General features: G+C 43.0%; 1 protein-coding gene across 2 annotated transcripts in view; it reads left to right on the top strand.

The window, feature by feature from the left end:
- LOC121443397 (phospholipase ABHD3-like) overlaps window positions 1-20,846 on the top strand; it is a 50,485-nt gene that overhangs the window by 14,424 nt on the left and 15,215 nt on the right. For both annotated transcript variants that reach the window (XM_041645153.1, XM_041645152.1), the window contains exons 4-5: window positions 6,006-6,051; window positions 19,799-19,911. In XM_041645153.1, the coding sequence (XP_041501087.1) occupies window positions 6,006-6,051; window positions 19,799-19,911 (159 nt within the window). The remainder of the gene's footprint in view (window positions 1-6,005; window positions 6,052-19,798; window positions 19,912-20,846) is intronic.

The following is a 20,846-nucleotide window of genomic DNA, read 5'->3' as shown; positions in this document are numbered from 1 at the left end:
TGAAGGTTTCTCTCACTCGACCCCTTTCTGATTACTGTTTCTACTTTTATATTTTATCATTATATTTTAGTTTTTTGTTTTGTGGGGGAAGGGGCAAATGTTCATCAGGTGTGCATGGAGGTCAGAGGACAGTCTGTGGGAATTGATTCTTTCCTAGGGGTCAAATTCAGGGTTATCAGACCTGGCAGCACACACTGCAGCCTTCTGTGTTCCTCTTTCGCAACTGTGAGTCTGCAGTCATCAATACCACAGGAAAAGTAGCTTCCTCTCTTATCCTTTACAGTCAGCAGGATCACAGACACAGTTTCAGTCTCGGCACTCGGGAGGCAGAGGCAGGCAGATCTCAAGTTCAAGGTCAGCCTGGTCTACTGAGGGAGTTCCCCTACCTCCAAGGCTACACAGAGAAACCCTATCTCACAAAACAAACAAATAACTGCATGGTAGAGCTAGAAAATATCCAAGACAGTGTGATAAAATCTGTTTATCTTACATATTTCATTTTCCTGAGCACTTCAGTGTGTCTGTGTGTATAGGGAAGCCCACATGTGTTATGGCACCCTGAGCACATCCGGACTCTCTGGTCCATCTCACAGTAAGAATGCTTCACGAGCAAGGCGCAGTTTTGCACCCAGGGACATGTGGCAACATCTGGAGCCTTTTTTTTCAAAGAGCACTAGGGAATCAGGCCATCATATGTGCCAGTCAAGTCTATCACGAGCTTCTTCCCAACTCCTGAGAACATTATTGATTCTAGTGCCTGGGGCATTTTTACCGGCTTCTAATTTGCAGAGACCGGAGATATTACTGCACATTCTATAATACACATGGCAGCCCTGCAACAAAGAGTCATTCCATCTCAAATGCCTAGAGTGCTGAAGATCGAAACCCAGCTCGATGTCGTTTATTTAACTTTCATTAGAGAAAACTCGTCTGCTTCCCTGGTGCATTATACTATAATAAAATACCGGACTCTGGACATTGATAGAGAAAAGAGGTTTAATTCGACTCACTTTCCAGAGGTCCAAGACCAAGGTGTCACATATGGTAATAACCTTCCTTCTGTCTGGGGAGAGACATGCAGTGTTCACATGTGTGTCCTGTCTTTCACTCTTCTTTGACAGTAGGAATACACCTGGATGACCCTGTCTGACCCCAGTCATCTCCCAAAGGGCCCACCTGTTAACATCATAGATTTAACTTCTAATCTCTTAACACCTCACAATTCCCACACAGGAACTCTTAGGAAGTACATGCAAGTCATGTGAAATTTTGGTTAATGTGTTCTCTTTTTTTCAGAACATTCTTCCTACCAGATTTCTTTTTAAGGTTCTTTTTTTTTTTCAATTATGCGTCTATATACATGGAGGCCAAAGAGCATCATGTCCACTGAGCTGGAGTTGCAGGCTGTTGTGACCTGCCTGACATGAGTGCTGGGAGCTAAGCTCAAGTCCTCTGCACAGGCACTGTGAGCTCTTCACAGTTAACCGCTGAGGTTAACTTCTGAATTAGCTATATTTCCATTGCTGTAATAAAACACTCTGACCAAGGTAATTTATAAAAGAAAGCTTTTAATTTAACTTAGAGTTTCAGAGGATTAGAGTCCATGGTGATGGAGCGAAGGCATGGCAGCAAGAACAGCTGAGAGCTCACAGCTTAAAACCACAAGCAGGAGGCAGAGAGCACACTGGGAATTGTTGCAGAACATTTGTTTATACTGCAAAGATGTGTCTCTGCCTAAGGCGCCTTCTGATTGGATTAATAAAGAGCTAAATGGCCAGTAGCTAGACAGGAGAGACAAGGTGGGACTTTTTGGCACAGAGAGAACTGGGAGGAAGAATCTTGGTGCCCAGTTTCACCAGCAGACTCGGAGCAAGTTGGATGTGCTGTGCTAAGAAGTAACCAAGTCACATGGCAGAAAATAATTTTTTTTTAAAATGATTTAATTAAGTTATAAGAGCTAGTTGAGAAAAAGCCTAAGCTAGTGCCAAGTTTTTATATTTAATAATAGTCTCTGGTTCATTATTTGTGGGATGTTGGTCCAAAGACAGTCTGACAAGAAAGCTTGCTACAGAGAATAGCATGAGTCTTCAGTCTCACCCACAGAGACACGCCTCTTCTGACAAGATCACACCTTCTGATCCTCCCAAAGAGTTCTACCAACTAGGGATCAAGTATTCAAACATATGAAGCTATGGGGGTCTTGCTCCTTCAGACAGAGAGATACCACCCCTTGGCCCTCTGCATACCATATGTGTTCATTTGTTATGTCTTCTCGTTGATTCTGTTCTCGCTGAGAAGAAAAAGTTCAACAGGTAAAGACGCAGGAAGACCTTTTAGTAGTCCCATTTTTATGTATACACCATTTAAAGTCATTTGGACAAATGGAAAAAGTTGTTTGGAGAATGCTAATTTAACTGGTGGCTTGTCTCCACCTCTCACCAGCTGGTGGAAGAGATGGCAACTTGACTGGGCAGTTTCCTCGTTTCTCCTTACCCTTCTGCCCACATCCAAACTAGAAGGAGACAGCTGTGACAGAGACGGAGAGGTCTAATCAGGAGCCCCGAGCTGTGATCCACTTTCTGTGGTGCCCTGGGGAAAAGCACACAAACTGCCTGCAGCTTGGAGGACAGTCCCAGGTGGATAGGCTGCTTTTGCATGCATTTGCAAACCATCTCTTTCTCTCCCCTCTCCAGCTGTGTGGCCTTCTCACACTGCAGTCAGGTGACATCTTACTTCAGAAGCCCTTCGACTCTGTCCTTAAAGTTTCCTCCCTAAAGTGATTCTTACTTAACCAGGAGGTTCAGGTGCAAGGTCACACATGCAGCCTAGGTACTTATACAGTGAGTCTTAGTGGCCAACTTACATTTTATTTATATTTAGTCTGTCTTACTATTCTTTTTGGTGGTCTCGAGGAAGGTAGAAGAAAGCCAGGTATAGTGGAATGTTCTCTCAGTCCAACTAGTTGGGAAGCTGAGGCGAAGGGTGACTTCCAGCTGAGTTTAAGACAAGCCTGGGAAAGGTAGGGGATCCAATCTCTCTTATTTTTAAGATTTATTTATTTATTATGTATACAGTGTTCTGTCTGAATGTCTACCTGCACTGCAGGCGAGAAGAGGGTACCAGATTGCATTACAGATGGTTGTGAGCCGCCATGTGGGTGCTGGGAATTGATCTCAGGACCTCTGGAAGAGCAGCCAGTGCTCTTAAACTCTGAGCCATCTCTCCAGTCCGGACATCCTATCTCTTTAAACAAGAGGACGACCGTCAGTGAAGAAAGTCTTACTGTGTAGCCTAGTTGGCTAGCCTGGAACTCTGTGTAGACCAGGCTGGCCTCTGCCATCCAAGTGCTAGGATTAATGTCTTGTGCCACCACATCCAGCTGTGATGTAATATTTCTGTGTCTTCTAGTGGACGCACATGTACATGTGGGTGCATGAACACATTTGTGCGCATGCGTATGGAGGCTTCCCGCTTACCTGAGCCTCGGGCCAGGAGGCCCCGAGAACTCCGGTCCGCCTTCATGGTGCTGGGCTCACAAGTGCTGCACTACTGTCTGCTTGGCGGGTTGTACTAGACTAAGCATCTCCTTAGCCTGATCCTAAGATTTTTAAGTTGTTTATTTCCTTTTAGCTAGATCTAAAAATTCTATAGATGGCACTTCAGACACCAATGACAGAATGAAGAAGTTAATAACCAGATCTAGTCCACCACCTACAATGGGGAGGTGGTGTGCCTTGAACCCTTAGAGGTGAGTCAGAATTGAGCGTGTCCTATAGGCTAACAGCTCACCTTTGCTCTGAACCGGCACAATGATCACAGAACCCCAAAGAAGAAACTTGGAATTTACACGGGCTTGATCGCACAGGTAAATGAACAAAAACAAAATGAATTTTCATTGGCATGAAAATACATATACAAACATATACACTCACTAACTCAGTAAGAACCTATATAGGTATGAGTCAAAATTTTGTCCAATAATTGTAGTATATATTATATATGTGTGTATTAATACATAATATATGTAAATAATTGTTAACTGAAAGTTAAATGAGAGTTAAATATTTTAACACTAAATAGTAGTATATTGGTGTCCATTCCACCATACCAGGTGTTTGTAGCACTACCAGGGGTAATGTTTTCCCCCCTTATAAAATTCTGGTCTTGAGAGTAGTAAGACGGCTAAGTGTGTAAATGTGCTTGACACCAAGCCTGGTGATGTGACATCCATCCCCAGGACCCCCATGGCAGAAGAAAAGAACAGATTTGTCCTCTAACGCCCATACTTAAACCATGGTAAATGCACACCCACGTGTGTGTGTGTGTGTAAACAAATAAGATGTTTTAAAAAAATTAAAGACCTAGAGAGATGACTCAGCAGTTAAGAGTACTTGTTGCTGTGGCAGAGGACTAGAGTTCAGTTCCCAGGACCCACGTGGTAGTTCACACCACTGACCCAGGGAATCTGATTCCCTCTCCTTGCCCCCAAAGGCACCCACACTCATACGTACATTCCCACACAGATATGTAGTATCTTAGGGTTTCTTTGCTATGAAGAAATACCATGACCACCACAACTTTTATAAAGGAAAACATATAACTGAGGTGGGTTTAGTCCATTATCATCATGGTGGGAAGCAAGGCAACATGCAGGCAGACATGACACTAGAGAATCTGAGAGTTCTCACATCTTGACTCACAGGCAACCATAAGTAGACTGTCTCACAGGGCATGGCTTGAGCATGTATGAGACCTCAAAGCCCACCTCCACAGTGACACACTTCCTCCAACAAGACCACACCCACTCCAACAAGGCCGTACTTCCTAATAGTGCCACACCCTTTAGGGGCCATTTTCCTTCAAACCACCACAAATAGTCATACAAATAATTAAAAATAAAGTAAATATTTGTTTGAGACAGGATCTCACTATGTAGCTCTGGCTGTCCTCGAGTTCATAACCTCCTGCCTCTGCCTCCCAAGTAGTAGAATTAAAGGTGTGTGCCACCATACTTTGCTAAAGTAAAATTTTCCCCTTAATTCTGGTTTCTGTGTTTGCTGAACCCTGAGGAATAAGAGTTGTTCTCTAATGTATGGAGAAACTCCTATTAGTGCTATGAATACAATGTAAATAAAACATTTAAAGCAAAAACATGTTTGACAGAAAATTTTTCTGAAAATGCTTATCAGAGACATATATATGTATAGAAAATGTTGAAAAGTGCATACTTTTAGCAGGAAAAGTAACAAAACTTTCTAATTCAGCTCACATACAGAATTTTTTAACTTTTTAGGACAGTTGATTATTGCTCAGTGGTAAGAGTGTTTGCTAGCATTCATCTGACCCTAGGTTTAGAGAGAATTGTTAAACATTTTTGAACTACTAATATGCTACTGCTTGGTGTTAAAATATTGCATTATTACAGGCATTTTTAATTGCATTTAGTGTGTGTGTGTGTGTGTGTCTGTGTGTGCGCGCACATGCTCAGAGGACAACTTGCAAGAGGCAGTTCTCTTTTTAAACCTTGTGGGTCATGGGACTGAACTCAGGCGTGGCAACAAGCACCTTCACCAGCCAAGCTATCTCAAAGTCCCTAAAAACAGATTTTTTTTTTTTCAGTGTGTTGGTTTGGCAGATATTTGAGACAGAGTCTCCATCTCTCCCAGGCTGGTTTTGAGACAAGGTTTCCATCTCTCCCAAGCCAGTCTGAAGTTTTGTACTGCTACCTCGGTAAAAATGGCCTTGCACTTCTGATCCTCCTGCCTCTACTTCCCCGGGTGCTGGCATTGTAGGCTTGCAGCACCCTAATCATCATATGCAGTACTAGAGTTTGAACCCAGGGTTCCATGCATATGAGGCAAGCACTCTACCTACTGAGCTACTCCCTGGTCCAGCTTTTTTTACTCTTTGAAAGCTGTAAGACAGTGTCAATAAGATGATCTCAGCAGCACATCACTAGGGAGGACTGTGTGGACAAATAACAAAATTGCTTTCCTCATTTTTAGGTGTGTGGTTTTTAATAACAGAGGAGTGGCAGGAGAGAATCTCCTGGTAAGTAAATTTAAAAGACAAGCTTCAATTTGAAAAAGAATAATTTCCTGTTTTATAATGAAAAGCACATTATATTTTATTGAAACTAATTTTGCAGTTAATGTAAGGTCATAGTAGGAAAAGCTTTCCAGCTCAAATTAGTATACTTTATAGTTCTTTTATTTGCTTGTATGTGTTAGTATGTGTATAGATACCCTGGAACTAGAGTTACATGTACTTGTGAGTCATTTCATGTATGTGTTAGTATGTGTATAGAGACCCTGGAACTAGAGTTACATGCACTTGTGAGTCATTTCATGTATGTGTTAGTATGTATATAGATAGATACCCTGGACTAGAGTTACATGCACTTGTGAGTCATTTCATGGACTCTGGGAACTGAACTGGGGCCTTCCAGGAGAGCAGGACGTTCTCTCAACCACTGAGCTGTCTCCCAGTCACCAACACTTTTATTTCATAATGACGTCCATATTGACTGTATCCTAACACCAGGAGATATTAATGTATAGCTTTTTATGCTTTTGTTTGTTTTTGATTTTGAGATGGTTTCTCTGCAGTGTCCTGGCTGTCCTAGAACTCACTCTGTAGATGAGGCTGGCCTCAAACTTAGAGATCTATCTGCCTCTGCCTCACAGCAGTAGGATTAAAGGTGTGCACCACTACCACCCAGCTATGCCTATCATTTTAATGCAAAATACATTTTCTTTAAAAATTAACCAGTATAGTCTATAGATAAAGCTAAGTGGTTAGAGTTCTTGCCAAGCATGTGTGAGGTAGACTCAGTCCCAGTGCCAGGTGGCCCTGGAGGATTTTAGTTACTGTTCTATTGCCGTAACGAGAAGCCATGGCCAGGACGACTTATAAAAAACCATGCTAACTGTTTCATAGGATGAGTACATGGCCATCATGGTAAAGAATATGTCAGCACGTAGACATCGGTAGCTCCAAGAACTTACTTCTGATCCATAGGCAACAGGCAAGGAAACCAAGTCTGCACCTGGTGTGAAGCCACTCCTGGAGATACACCTCTTCAAATAAGGTCACACCTTCAAATCCTTCCCAGAACAGTTCCACCTACTAGGGTCCAAGCGTTCAGATATGTGAGTCAGTGAGGCCAGTCTCAGTCAAACCTCAAACCACAAAAACAGTGGAGTAATACGTGCTTTTCTGTTATAAAAAGAGATTTAGGGGGCTGGAGAGATGGCTCAGAGGGTAAGAGCACTGGCTGCTCTTCCAAAGGTCCTGAGTTCAATTCCCAGCAACCACATGGTGGCTCACAAACATCTGTAATGAGACCTGGTGCCTTCCTTGCCAGCAGTACATTGGATGCTTAATAAATAAATCTTTAAAAAAAAATTAAAGAGACGCTAAAAAATTAAAAAAAAAGAGATTTAGGCAGGCAATGGTAGTGCACAGCTTTAATCTCAGCACCAGGGAGGCAGAGGCAGGTGGATCTCCGTGAGTTTGAGGCCAGCCTGGTCTACACAGGTGAAACCTGTCTCAAAAACAAAACAAAAAACTGTTGCAGGAGGAGACCACTTGTTTCCCGGCCACCCAGCAGCTCAGACCAGAAATAATCACACAGAAACCATATTATTTAAATCACTGCTTGGCCCATTAGCTCCAGCTTCTTATTGGCTAACTCTTACACATTAATTTAACCCATTTCAGGTAATCTGTGTATCACCACGTGGCTGTGGCTTACTGGCTAAAGTTTGGGTGTTTGTCTCCAGCGGGGCTACATGGCTTCTCCTGACTCTGCCTCCTTTCTCCCAGCATTCAGCTTAGTTTTCCCTGCCTACCTAAGTTCTGCCCTATCAACAGGCCAAGGCAGTTTATTCACTAATGGTAATCACAGCATACAGAGGGAAATCCCACATCACCTCCCTTTTCCTGTTTAAATAAAAAGAAAGGTTTTAACTTTAGCATAGTAAAATTTCATATAACAAAACAGTTATCAAGCAAGAATTACAGTTACAATATTTATATCTACTTTATCTTTTATCATAACAAAGGAAAACCTCTACAACTGTTTATGCTTCAACTTCATCAAAGACCCCAGAAGGATATATTACCTAAGTAAACAGGAAGTGCATTATAAGCAACTTCCAAAACTCTAGAAATGACAGAGACATCTCGCTGCCTGAACAGTCATCCAAAGTTCTTCTGTACCATTGGGGCATCCATCTTCATCCTACAGGCCAATAGTATCCAGAAGACTTTTCCATGAAGCAGAAAATTTCAAAGACAGTTTTATCTATATTGGCAGTTTGTCAGTCACTTTCTTCTGTGTCCTGAAGAATGTCTGGCAGTCTCTTTGATGAAGCAGGAACCCCCAAGGATCATCTCACCTTTAGACAAGTTCAGCAGTCATTTCTCTGTGGGTCCTGCATGCCCAGTTCATGAAGCAGTCCAGGCAAGAGCAGTTTCTTGCCCAAATGGCCAACAAACTCCATAAGGAGCCTCTTTGATGCCCATCATCCTCTGAAGTAATTGGTGCTGCCAGGAGCAGATGTGTCTCATTGTCATGAAAAGTCATTTTAAATGCCATATTCTGAAGTGAAAGATTTGAAGAATACTTATCTAACTGAAATATATCTGTGTACATCTAGAAAATCTAACTAACATGACTACAGACTTGACTATTATAGATGATTATCTATTAACCTATATTTCTTAATTATACATTACATTTTTAAATGAACTGTCCAATCACAATACCTTAATCAAGAGCAGAAATTATACACACACACACACACACACACACACACAACAAAATTGACCTTAAATTTGTATCAATAAATTCAGATCCATACTCATGCAAATCTCTATAGCATATCCCTCTTTAAATATAAACAAACATTTATAGACAATATTTGGGAATATGGGCATAGTTCTGTCTAAACTTTTTCTTGCTGTTTATTGGGCAAAGTAATTTTAGGGGGTGTTCATGGGGTCTCGGTCCATCAAACCACATTAGTCTAGAAGGATCCCACAGGTTCTCACCCTCTGTGGAAACAAAAGAAGAACCTCTTTTCCAAACAACAATTCCTTAGACCCCATTCCTATTGTGTATCTGTAATTCTTTACTGTCCAGGAGTGCTTCTTAAAATGGTAAGTGCTTCATAAAAACTTAAGCAGCGCCATTGGTGGTGGTAATGCAGCATTGCCTGCTTGCCCCGCTCAGCCCAGCATGGTGGAGCTGTTTGCTGCCTCTGAGAGCAATGCTCCTAGCCCTACCTTTAGGCACACAGCCAGTCTATGTTGCCATTAAGCAAGTTGTAGCAGTCTGCTCTCAAAATCCATTTAAATGCTCCATAGCCAGACCTCCCGACAAAGAATCAGAGTTTGTGCTGGCAGCATGGCCCAGAAAGCCAGCATTTCAAAACCATGCAGCTTTTTTTTTCTGCTACTGCTGAATCAGGAAAACCTCTCTCAAAGGAGCTGTGGCACACCACCAGCAAACAGCAAGAAGCTGTGTTATTCTTATTGGCTAACTCTTTAACATCTTAATTTAACCCATCTCCATTAATCTGTGCATCACCATGAGGTTGTGGCCTATCAGCAAATTTTCAGCACGTCTGTCTCCGGTGGCAGCTCCACAGCACCTCCTGACTCTCCCTCCTTTCTCCCAGCATTCAGCATAGTTTTCCCCCCTACCTAAGTTCTGCCCTATCAGCAGGCAAAGACAGTTTCTTTATTCACCAATGGTAATCACAGCACACAGAGGGAAATCCCACATCAAAAAGCAGAAAAGAGATTTAGTTTTGTCATGACATACACTGGCTGTGTGTTGTATTCATATTTACAGGCAGGTTTTACAAAGGAGTAGTATTATTTAAATCATTTTAAATTAAATCATGTTTCCCCCTCTGACTCCTAGTTAGTTCTTATACATCGCTGCCGCATTTGGTAAGTAGATCTGTAGGATGAGTCAGGCACGGTGCTCACTGCGTCTTTCTTCTCAGCTGTCTGGGAAGCTAAAGTAGGAGGATTGCTTGAGCTCAGGAATTCAAGGCCAACACAGTGAGGTCTGAAGGGAACAGCATACTACAAGCAGAGTCTCCTCGGTCCCACAGAGAGACAAGGATCTGCTGTGGTTAAGGCAATAGAGTGGATTGTACAAATTAATGGGGCCTGCCTGTCCTTCTCAGAAGCTCAAGGTTCACTTGCAGTGAAGTATAAAAAAAATAGATGTAGTTCATTGCCAAGTGTAACTTCAGCAAGTTCTACTAAGCTATAAAAGACAGCAAATGGGTAACCAGTTTCCTGGAAGGCGTGGGAAGTTTCATGATAGTCACCTTCTTAGTTGCATATTTAAGGCTATGACATTGAACCCTCAAGAGGTTGTCATAGTATATCAAGAAAGCTATTACTTGTGGCTGGATAATGATGGTGGTAATTCTGAATAATATTTTTGAGTCCTTAGGATATATCACTTATGTCTTTTTTACTTATCTTCGGGAGTAGAGTCAACCCAGTGATCTATGGAAATAGAGCCATGGTCATTCCCATCTTCCACATGAAGAAAGTGGGACATGGGGAGAATAGGACTCAGAGGTGGGGCTCTGGCATGTACCTGTGTCGGTGAGGACCGATAGGATAAGTTCCCTTACTCTTCATAAAGTAGCAGATATTCTTCTAGAAGCATGGGCTCAGTTTTAACAAAGTATGTGATAATCCTAAGAAGCTCAGTACTGCATTATCACTCTTTGGAAGCAGGAATGATTTGACCATGGTCCTGGTGCGGAGCCATGGAGGTGGCAGAAACGGAGCTTGAGTGGAAGCCTGAGACGGCACCAAAGACTCGCGCAGAGTCTGAAGTTTGAAAACATGCGGGATAGACAGAGAGGGGAAAATGGGCTGGAAAATTATTAGTGCGTTTTATTATTGGGGGTCGGGTGGGGGTCAGAGGACAGCTTCCAGTAGTGTGTTTTATTATTGGGGGTCGGGTGGGGGTCAGAGGACAGCTTCCAGTAGTGTGTTTTATTATTGGGGGTCGTGTGGGGGTCAGAGGACAGCTTCCAGGAGTAGTGTGTTTTATTATTGGGGGTCGTGTGGGGGTCAGAGGACAGCTTCCAGTAGTGTGTTTTATTATTGGGGGTCGTGTGGGGATCAGAGGACAGCTTCCAGGAGTAGTTTTTCTCCCTTCCTCCGTGGGTTTGGGATACTGAACACAGGTTGTCAGGCTTGCACAGTGGCACTTCTAACCATTCAGCCATCTCACCAACCCAGAAAAAATATTAATTATATTGTGGGACATAAAGAAGGGAGCGCTAAGCCCCAGTTTTAGGTTGTCTGACTGGTAGATGCTAATGCTTGCTAAAATGGAAGATCTCAGGGAATTGAAAGACTGGAGGCCAGTGTTGCTCAAACCTACAATCCCAGCACTAGGGAAGTAGCAGGAGAAAGACCAGGATTCAAGGGCTGTCTGGACTTCCTAAGTCCCTGCTACAGAAATGCATGCGACGGGAGCTGGGTGTGATGTAAACACTGGAGACTGACACAGGGAGCTCACCAGTGCGAAGCCACCCTGCACTACATAAGAACTATCTCAGAGAGAAGCAAAAATAGAAAACTACATTGGGAATTGACTCTGAAAGCATGCCGTAACATTCATCCCCAGACCTCGAGGGTGGTTAGTTCTTACAGTGATGCTACGTAGATGAACACTGGTTTTGGCTTTTTTTAAAAAAATTCACTGACTTCTAAGCAAGAGAATAATAATAAGTAACTTGTTCTCTGGGTTTTGTACATGTTTGGTTTATCCTGATAAACACCTCCCAGAAGTTCTGTTATTAAAGTCTGACAAAGACTACTATAATAAGTCTCAATAATAATAAGTTACATATTCAAGTTTTCTCCTCATCAGTAACAGCTAAGTGATAGGTCAGATCACCCATTTCTGTTTAGCAAAACACAAGTTTAAAAATGCTCCTTCACAAGGACATTTGACGTTCACACAGAATTATGAATACAAAAATTTCTTCTAAAATTAAAGAGTTTTACCATCCAAGGCATAATTGCTACTGTGTTAACTCATTACATCATTAGGGTACAAGAAGTACATATCCAGTCAGTTAATATTATATTAATAATATGTTAATAGTATGTGTCCTAGTCAGGGTTTCTGTTGCTGCAACAAAACACGGGGACTAAACGCAGCTTGGGGAGGAAAGGGTTTGTCTCATACTTCCACTTTGCTGTTCATCACTGAAGATAGTCAGGACAGGAACTCAAGTAGGGCAGGAACTGGAGGGCAGGAGCTGATGCAGAGGCCATGGAAGGGAGCTGCTTACTGACTTGCTCAGCCTGCTCTTTTATAGAACCCAGGACACCAGCCCAGGGATGGCAGCACCCACCATCTATCACTAAGAAAATGCCCTACAGCCCCGTCTTATGGAGGTATTTTCTTAAGTTGGGTTCCCTCCTATCAGATAACTTTAGCTTGTGTCAAGCTGACATAAAACTATCCAGCATGATCGACCCCCTGACAATTTAACGCAGAGGCAGGCAGGTCTCTGTGAGTTCAAGCCCAGCCTACACTACAGAGGGAGTTCCTGGACAGCCAAGGCTACACCGTGAAACCGTCTCAAAAAAAAGAAAAAGAAGCCAATGGTCTTTACAAATTCAAACCATTAAAAATTCATTCCTTTTAACAATTCTCTTTTTAAAAATCTCTTTAAAATTTCAAAGTCTCTTAGTTGTGGGCTCCAGTTTTTAAAAATTAAAATTAAGTTAAATATTTCTTACTTCAGGAGGGAAGAACCAGGGCACAGTCTGAACAAAGCAAAAGCCAACTCCAGCTGTGTGTGACCCAGAGTCCAGAGCCCGGGAGTCACTTACACAGTCTTCTGGGCTCCTCCAAAGGGCTTGGGTCACGTCTCTACAGCACACACAGTTTGTCTTCTAGTACAGCCTCAGCTGCATCTGGAACACAGCTTCTCTGTGCTCTCACTAAACCCTTCCCAGAAGCTCGCTGCAGTCATGCTGGTCCCTTCTTAATCACCTCCACTTCCCCACCTCCAGCCGACTGGCAGCGAGTACCCAGAAGAAGCAAAGGTCTCACTCTGGTAGTCCTGGGATCAAGTCAAACGCAGCTAATGCTTCAGCCCCAACCAACCAGAACCACAGAATGTTAATTCAAAATAACAGGTGCCCTGACTTCACCAGCCAGGTCTCCATCTGCCCTCAACATCCTTGTCTCCCATGCTCCTACAGAACAGTTCACTAAGCATTGAACACTCAATGGCATTTTGCACTAAGTTCCAAAGTTCTTTCACAATCCTCCCCGAAACAATATGGTCAGGTCTGTCACAGCAATACTCCATAATGTGTTAACATGTCAATTATAATACTTTTTAAATATTAATAAAAGGATATAAGTATAACTCTATTTTGGACATTCAGTAAAATAGCTTGTGTTCCAAAAGGACATGATTCTGTGCAGTTTAGTCCAACATCGTGATGCCTAAGTGGTGGTTAGGTCTATCTTTGGCATGAAGAGCCTTGTAGTCCTTCTTTCCATCATAGAACCAAGTGTGGAGGAAGTTTTGTGTGTGTTTATACTTCCCCTTGCTTCAGAAAGGGTTTTAGTGTGCTGAACCCCAGAGGAAGAAACACTTTAGGTAGGCAGAAAGAAAAGAAGAAAAGAGGAGTCAGCAAAGGTCAAACAGGAAGGAACTGTCTCTAGCTGACATTACCCCAGAAGAATTGGCAACGGTGAAGTCATATTTAGGGAAGCAGTTTCCCAGGACAGGAAAGACCTGTAGAGGACAAATGCACACTGGGAATGCACAGGGGCAGTTATGGCCCCTGTAGAGGGTCAGGAGGTAGATGTTTTCACCATATTGTCTTCCTTCCTTCTTAGTCTTGCAGGGATGAGGGAAAGCCATGGGACTTCCTCCGAGGAAGTGAGAGCCAGCACCTACTCAGACAAACCAGCCTCAGCGGGCAGAACCTCAGATGTCACTGCAGGGAACTCGGAGTCCTGTGTCCCTACAGATTGGTCTTTAAAGATAGGGATCCAAGAGGCCAAGCTGTTCACAAACGCTGAGTTATTACTGCCTACTTCCTAAATTAATCTTGGGAGTGATAATTCTCCCAACATAATTTTTTTAATTAAAAACAAAAAAACAAAAACAACAAGAGCTAGAAGGAGGCTTCTAGAAAGGATTTGGCCTGAGGGAGAAAAGTAAGTCTCAGAATGCAGGGCAGCTGGTCCTGATTGGGTTGTGCTGCCTGCTCTTCAGGCCTTCTGCTGAGTCCAGGAATCTGGGTGCCTTATCAAGATGGCCTGAAGGCAAATCTGTGGGGCATTTTCTTGATTTCTTTTCTTTTTTTTTCTTTTATTTTGTAATTTTTTTTTTACTGAAATAGATTCTTCTGTCATACAATACAGTTTCCCCTCCCTCTACTCCTCCCAGTTACCCCTAACACCTCCCCTCCCCCAAAGCCACTCCCATTCCCTTTTCAGAAAAGAACAGACCTTCAAAGATGGCAACCAAAGGAGACAAAACTCCTCACTCAAATCAAGGCTAGACAAGGCAACCTACTAGGAGAAAAAGAATGCCAGAAGCAAGCCAAAGAGCCAGAGACACAACCACCCCCATTGTTAGGAGTCCCACAAAAACACCAAGCTAACGGCTATATTATACACAGAAGACCTGGTTCAGACTCATGCAAGCCCTGCTTGCTGTTTCCTTGAGCCCATGTTCTCTGAATGACTTCCATTCCCTCAGACTCTTACAATTTTTCCTTGCCCTCTTCCAAGTGATTCTTCCATCTCCAAGGGAAAGGACCCAATGGCCAATGGAAACCTCCGATTTAGACTCTGTCTGCATAATGTCTAGTTGTGGGTATTCGTTCCCATGACTAAACAAGGACTGATCTATGAAAATAATTGAATATCATTAGGAATTATGGAATTATTTGTAGGAGAGTCTTATTGGCTGACACCATCCCTGGGCAAGTCAGCCTGAGCTGTATAAGAAGGGCAGCCGAATGAGCCAGGGAGCAGCATTCTGTTACAGGTTGTGCTTCAGTTTTTGAGTTAATGCCCTGATTTCCTTCAGTGGTGGGCTGTAATCTGGAAGTATAAGTTGAAATCAAGCCTTTCCTACTCAGAAAGAAAGAGAAATAAATACTTAAATAATTAAGAGGTTTTAGAAATAATACTAGCTCAGCTCTTGCTTGATGAGTGCTTAGCATGACCCATGAGCCTGTAAGGTCTGAGACGCTTAATACAGCCCTCAGACTACTGGGAATCCAGGCATGGACACCCCACCAGACGACCGGGAATCCAGACATGGACACCCCACCAGACAACCGGGAATCCAGACATGGACACCCCACCAGACAACCGGGAATCCAGACATGGACACCCCACCAGACGACCGGGAATCCAGACATGGACACGGGAATGCAGACATGGACACCCCACCAGACCCATGTGCTTCTGACACTCAGCAGAAACCTTCACATTCTTGCCACTGCAGGGTCCTTCCATTCCTAATCCAGCTCTCGAGAACTCGGCTTCTCCCCTTAGACTAGTAACCCTAAACCCTGGCTGCATACTGGGACCCTCTGGAAAGGCCAAGACCCCCTGACCATGAACTCCATCTTTCCCCTGCAGAGATCCAGTCTCTTTTGGTCTGAGATGCAGTTGGGTGTCCGTGATATTTTATATTTTAAAAAAACCAGTCTTTGAGTGTTACATGTTCTACATGCATCAGTCTTCCTGGCCCAGGATCACTGTGTAGTCCAAAGCCTCTCAGGACTCTGCACTGAAAAGGTCTGGCCAGCTCCTCTAAAGCCCGTCCTGAACCACTGGTGCACTGGTGTGCCTTGCACAGACAACTACAGGAGCATGGACTATTCCCATCTGGGACCGTGGCAGGAGGGCACACAGTCACCCTGGTCTCAAAGTTGGTAGAGCTGTATCCTGGGGCTCTTTATTTCATGGTTAGTTATTTTTTAAAAAGTAATATGCTCTCAGGCACATTTTGATACTTGGTCACTCTTATACATCCATCTATAACAAGAGGAACAACTGTATGTTGAAATGCTGATTTTATTCATGGGACATGCTTTTTCTTTACTGACTCTTTGATAAATTCATATTCCAAAATTAAAATCGGTTTTCTTATGAACAGTGTGGGCAGTTCAGCAGGAACTGGATGGGGGACAGGTATAGTTTTAAAACATCACATTGTGGAGATGGATTGAAGAACAGGGTTAGTCCTGTTAGAAGAAACACTCCTTTCACACAAGAATCACAGAGTTGTGTATGCTGTGAATATTATTGGTGAATAAAGAAACTACTTTGGCCTGTTGATAGGGTAGAACTTAGGTAGGCAGGGAAAACTAAACTGAATGCTGGGAGAAAGGAGGAAGAGTCACAGACAGAAGCCATGGAGCCCCGCCAGAGACAGATGCCAGATAGAACTTTACCTGGGAACTTTACCCCGTAAGCCACAGCCACGTGGCAATACACAGATTGCTAGAAATGGATTAAATTAATATGTAAGAATTAGCCAATAAGAAGCTAGAACTAATGGGCCAAGCAGTGATTTAATTAATACAGTTTCTGTGTGATTATTTTGGGCCTAAGCAGCCAGGAACTAACTAGTGGCCTCCTTACCACAGAGTTGCTTTAAATAGAATCATTAAATAATTGCGTATAGATCATAGACCTTGAGTGAGTTCTGCTTTAAATAGAATCATTAAATAATGGCGTACAGATCATAGACCTTGAGTGAGTTCTGTAAAATTCAACATTCTAAGTTACAGGCAGAAAACTAAAATCTCAGCTACCCTGATTCAATATTAGAAGTGTATCTGAGCAGTGGTGGCAGTGGTGGCACATGCCTTTAATTCCTGGAGGCAGAGGCAGGCTGATCTCTGTGAGTTCAAGGCCAGCCTGGTCTACAGAGCGAGTTTCAGGACAGCTAGGGCTGGTACACAGAGAAGCCCTGTCTTGAAAAACAAATAAACAAAAAGTGTGCTAAGTCCAGCTCAGAGAGAAAAGGTTCTACTGCAGATGAGCACACCTGTTCCTCCTAGAGTCACTGTGCAGCTCCTGGAAGCTCAGGGCTTGACAAGAGTTGGGTTACTGTTAACATGTAGTCTACTTTCTGCCACTTTGTGCCCTGTGGAAAATCACTCAACTTTTCTGAGCCTCCTTTTCTTCATTTGTAAATGAGGAACTAGGTGGCATCTATGGTACTTTTGATGCTAAGATTCTGAGTCTAGAATTTTCCACAGGGCATTTTTTTTATCTTTTTAACTATGTGTATATGTATGTATGCCTGTGTCCCCACAGGTGCATACATACTTCACTTAAAGTCCGGAAAATGGGAGTGAAAAAAAAAACCCAATTCATGGCTATATGGTAAGAGTAGATTCACGTATAACACAAATACCAAGTAGGGATGATTTTGTCACATAAATGATGTGGGAGTGATTTCTTTCTAATCTGTTGCTTTCATTGGTTAACTAATAAAGAAACTGCTTGGCCCTCTGATAGGGTAGAATTTAGATAGGCAGAGTAAACAGAACAGAATGCTGGGAGAAAGAAGCTGAGTCAGTGAGTCGCCATGATTCTCCCACTCCAGACAGACGCAGGTTAAGATCTTCCCTGGTAAGCCACCTCGTGGGCTACACAGATTATTAGAAATGGGTTAGATCAATATGTAAGAGCTAGCCAATAAGAGGCTAGAACTAATATGCCAGGCAGTGTTTAAAAGAATACAGTTTCCATGTAATTATTTCAGGTAAAGCTAGCCGGGTGGCAGGAAGCGGGCCCACCGCCCTTATTACAACACATAAATTCTCCTAACAAACTCTGTAGTTATCACAAATGAACGTGGTAAGCGTTCTTTTTTGATGCTGTTGGGTTTTTCACTCCAAGTGCATTTAAAACATTATCAGAGCTGTCAATCTTTCCATTCCATTTCCTCATGTACAAAGAAATATAAAATGGCCTCCCTCAGGCTTCAGTGGGCGCGCATTAATTATCCAGGAACCCTTAGCCAGTATAAATTCTGTGAGGGTGGCATTTGTCTTTGAAGTATTTTATACTCATGTTTCTCAAAAAGATGATAGTAGTTAAAAAGCAGTGACTTGGGGATGAACTTAATTAGGTGGATGATAAAAACTGTAATTTCCTACAGTTGCTCACTAATGCTTGAATGGGAGGTGTGATATAAGCTTCCTAGTGTGGTTGTGGCTTATCAGAATATTAAAATCAGGTAGTGTGGGTAACTAGTTCCAGGGTTTGTATCATTGCTTCACTATGTTTTATTATTGTATTATTGCTAATGAGTCGTTATATAGTTGAATGTCAACTTGTCTGACCTCACAGTGTGTACTCTGCATTCTTTAGAGGTCTGTTCCCTCTTCCTAGGTCCCAAATGAAGCATCCATTACCTGCCATAAGCAATGCCCCATTGATAAATTTCACATGGAGACCATAATAAGCTTAACATAATTTAAGATTTTAAGTGTATTACTGAAGCACGGCTGGGACTAAATGGATACATAATATTTAATAAGTCAGGTTTTATATTGCATTGTCTAGACAGAGGTGGCATTTTCTTTATTGTTTTTATTGAGCTATACATTTTTCTCTGCTCCCCTCCCCTTCTACCCTCTCCCATGGTCCTCATGCTCCCAATTTACTCAGGAGATCTTGTCTTTTTCTACTTCCCATGTAGATTAGATCCATGTATGTCTCTCTTAGGGTCTTCGTTGTTGTCTAAGTTCTCTGGAATTGTAGGCTGGTTTTCTTTGCTTTTTGTCTAAAAACTACTTATAAGTGAGTACATACGATAATTGTCTTTCTGGGTCTGGCTTACCTCACTCAATATGATGTTTTCTAGATTCATCCATTTGCCTGCAAATTTCAAGATATCGTTATTTTTTTCTCATTGGTGTACACAAAAGTGGCATTTGGAAACCTCTCTTCTTCATTGGGCAAACAGCACCCAAAGTGGAGGAAACAGTTCCCTGAAGAGAAACTAGCCATGGTTTAGCTCCTCGCCCAGCTCTGCCAGGGTCTCACTGTGTAGCTCAGGCTGGCCCAGAACTCACCAAAGATCCAGCAAATATGCCTTCTACATGCTAGGATTAAAGATATACACCACCATGCCCAGCATGCCCTAGAATTTAACCTTTTTATAGCATTATTTAAAAAATCTTTTTTGCTTGCTTGTTTTTTAATAAAGAATTATTTTTCCTTTTAAGAAACATACATTATTTTTCTATAGAATGTAATTCTCTGCATTTTTTTTATCACACATGTATATGTTTGCATCTGTTTTAATTGCAGGCATTTGTACCAGGCTAGTCCCATTCATATCAAGTTTGCCTTGCACGTTCAAAGTCTTTATCTTTTTTTTGGGGGGGGGGTTCATTGAGACAGGATTTCTCTGTTGCTTTGGAGCCTGTCCTGGAACTAGCTCTTATAGACCCGGCTGGCCTCGAACTCACAGAGATCTGCCTGCCTCTGCCTCCCAAGTGCTGGGATTAAATGCGTGCGCCAGCACCACCAGCCCCAGAGCAAGGTTATTTTTTATATTTGCGACTTCTTGCTTGTGTTTTTTAACTAAGTATGTCTACGCTCTACAAATTATGCCGCTCATATTTTAACAATAACGCCCTCTTATTATGCCTCTCATATTTTAACAATAATGCCCTCTTATTATGCCGCTCATATTTTAACAATAATGCCCTCTTATTATGCCAGACACCACGGACCTACTGCTGTGCGAACACTGAGGACTTGGAGACAGTCATCCACCATGTCCACAGCCTGTACCCTTTGGCCCCATTTCTGGCAGCAGGCGTGTCAATGGGAGGGTAAGGACTCTCTAAACTGCTGGAGAGTGGAGCAGTCCTCACGACTGGCTCCCCCTTTCCCCCTCTCCCCCTCTCCCCCTCTCCCCCTCTCCCCCTCTCCCCCTCTCCCCCTCTCCCCCTCTCCCCCTCTCCCCCTCTCCTAAAAGCAAAGGGAGCAGTCCTCACAGCTCTCTCAACACTGAACCATGAATGGCTGAGTCATGTGTAGCAGAAGGAATCAACTCAGGCCGACTTTAACATTTTCCTGGGTTCTGTAAGTCCTCCATGGGAAGCAGCCAGGTGAACTTGATTTTGTTAGTTCCCATTCCAGATGCTATTAAGCTAAGATGGTTGGTTTATGCACCTGCCCCTACATTGAGGTTTATATGGGACTTTTTGAAGTTTTATTTATGTGTATGTATGTTTGTCTGTGCATGTATATGCTGTGCTGGGGGTGGGTGCCTGAGAAGATCAGTAGATGGCATTGGATCCCTTGGAGCAGGTTGTCATTTGAAAAAAGCAGCACGTGAGAGAAAGATGCCACGTGACAGAGCTCAGGTCTCAAGGTTTTTTACTGGGAGAAAGTGAATGGGAAGGGGGGAGGGGAAGGGAAGACCAGCCTCTGGGGATGGTAACTGAAGAAGAAGAGAGGAAGACAGAGAGAGATGGGAGGTGCGCAGGGCCCTTTTAAAGGGGAACCTAGTGATTGTGCACGCGTGGAGCTCTCAGTGGCAGCAACTGGGGACGAATCCTGTCGGAACCCCAAGGTCAGGCCAGTGCAGATGTCTGAATACTAAGGGAGCTGGGATTGCAAGTGTTTGTGGGCAGCCTGCTGTGAGTGCTGGGAACTGAGCTCTGGTCAGGATGGAGCATCTCCAGCACCTTTCTGGAACTCTCTCTTGCCATACTTATACTTGAGTGATGTCTAACACTAATAACTGTTTGTAGAGTGTGTG

Source organism: Microtus oregoni, unplaced genomic scaffold, assembly GCF_018167655.1.
Source record: "Microtus oregoni isolate MIOR12 unplaced genomic scaffold, Mior012 000105F_ref0000443, whole genome shotgun sequence".
Classification (NCBI taxonomy): domain Eukaryota; kingdom Metazoa; phylum Chordata; class Mammalia; order Rodentia; family Cricetidae; genus Microtus; species Microtus oregoni.
Note: the sequence above shows the minus strand (reverse complement) of the source record. Positions and strands in the feature narration are given on the sequence as shown.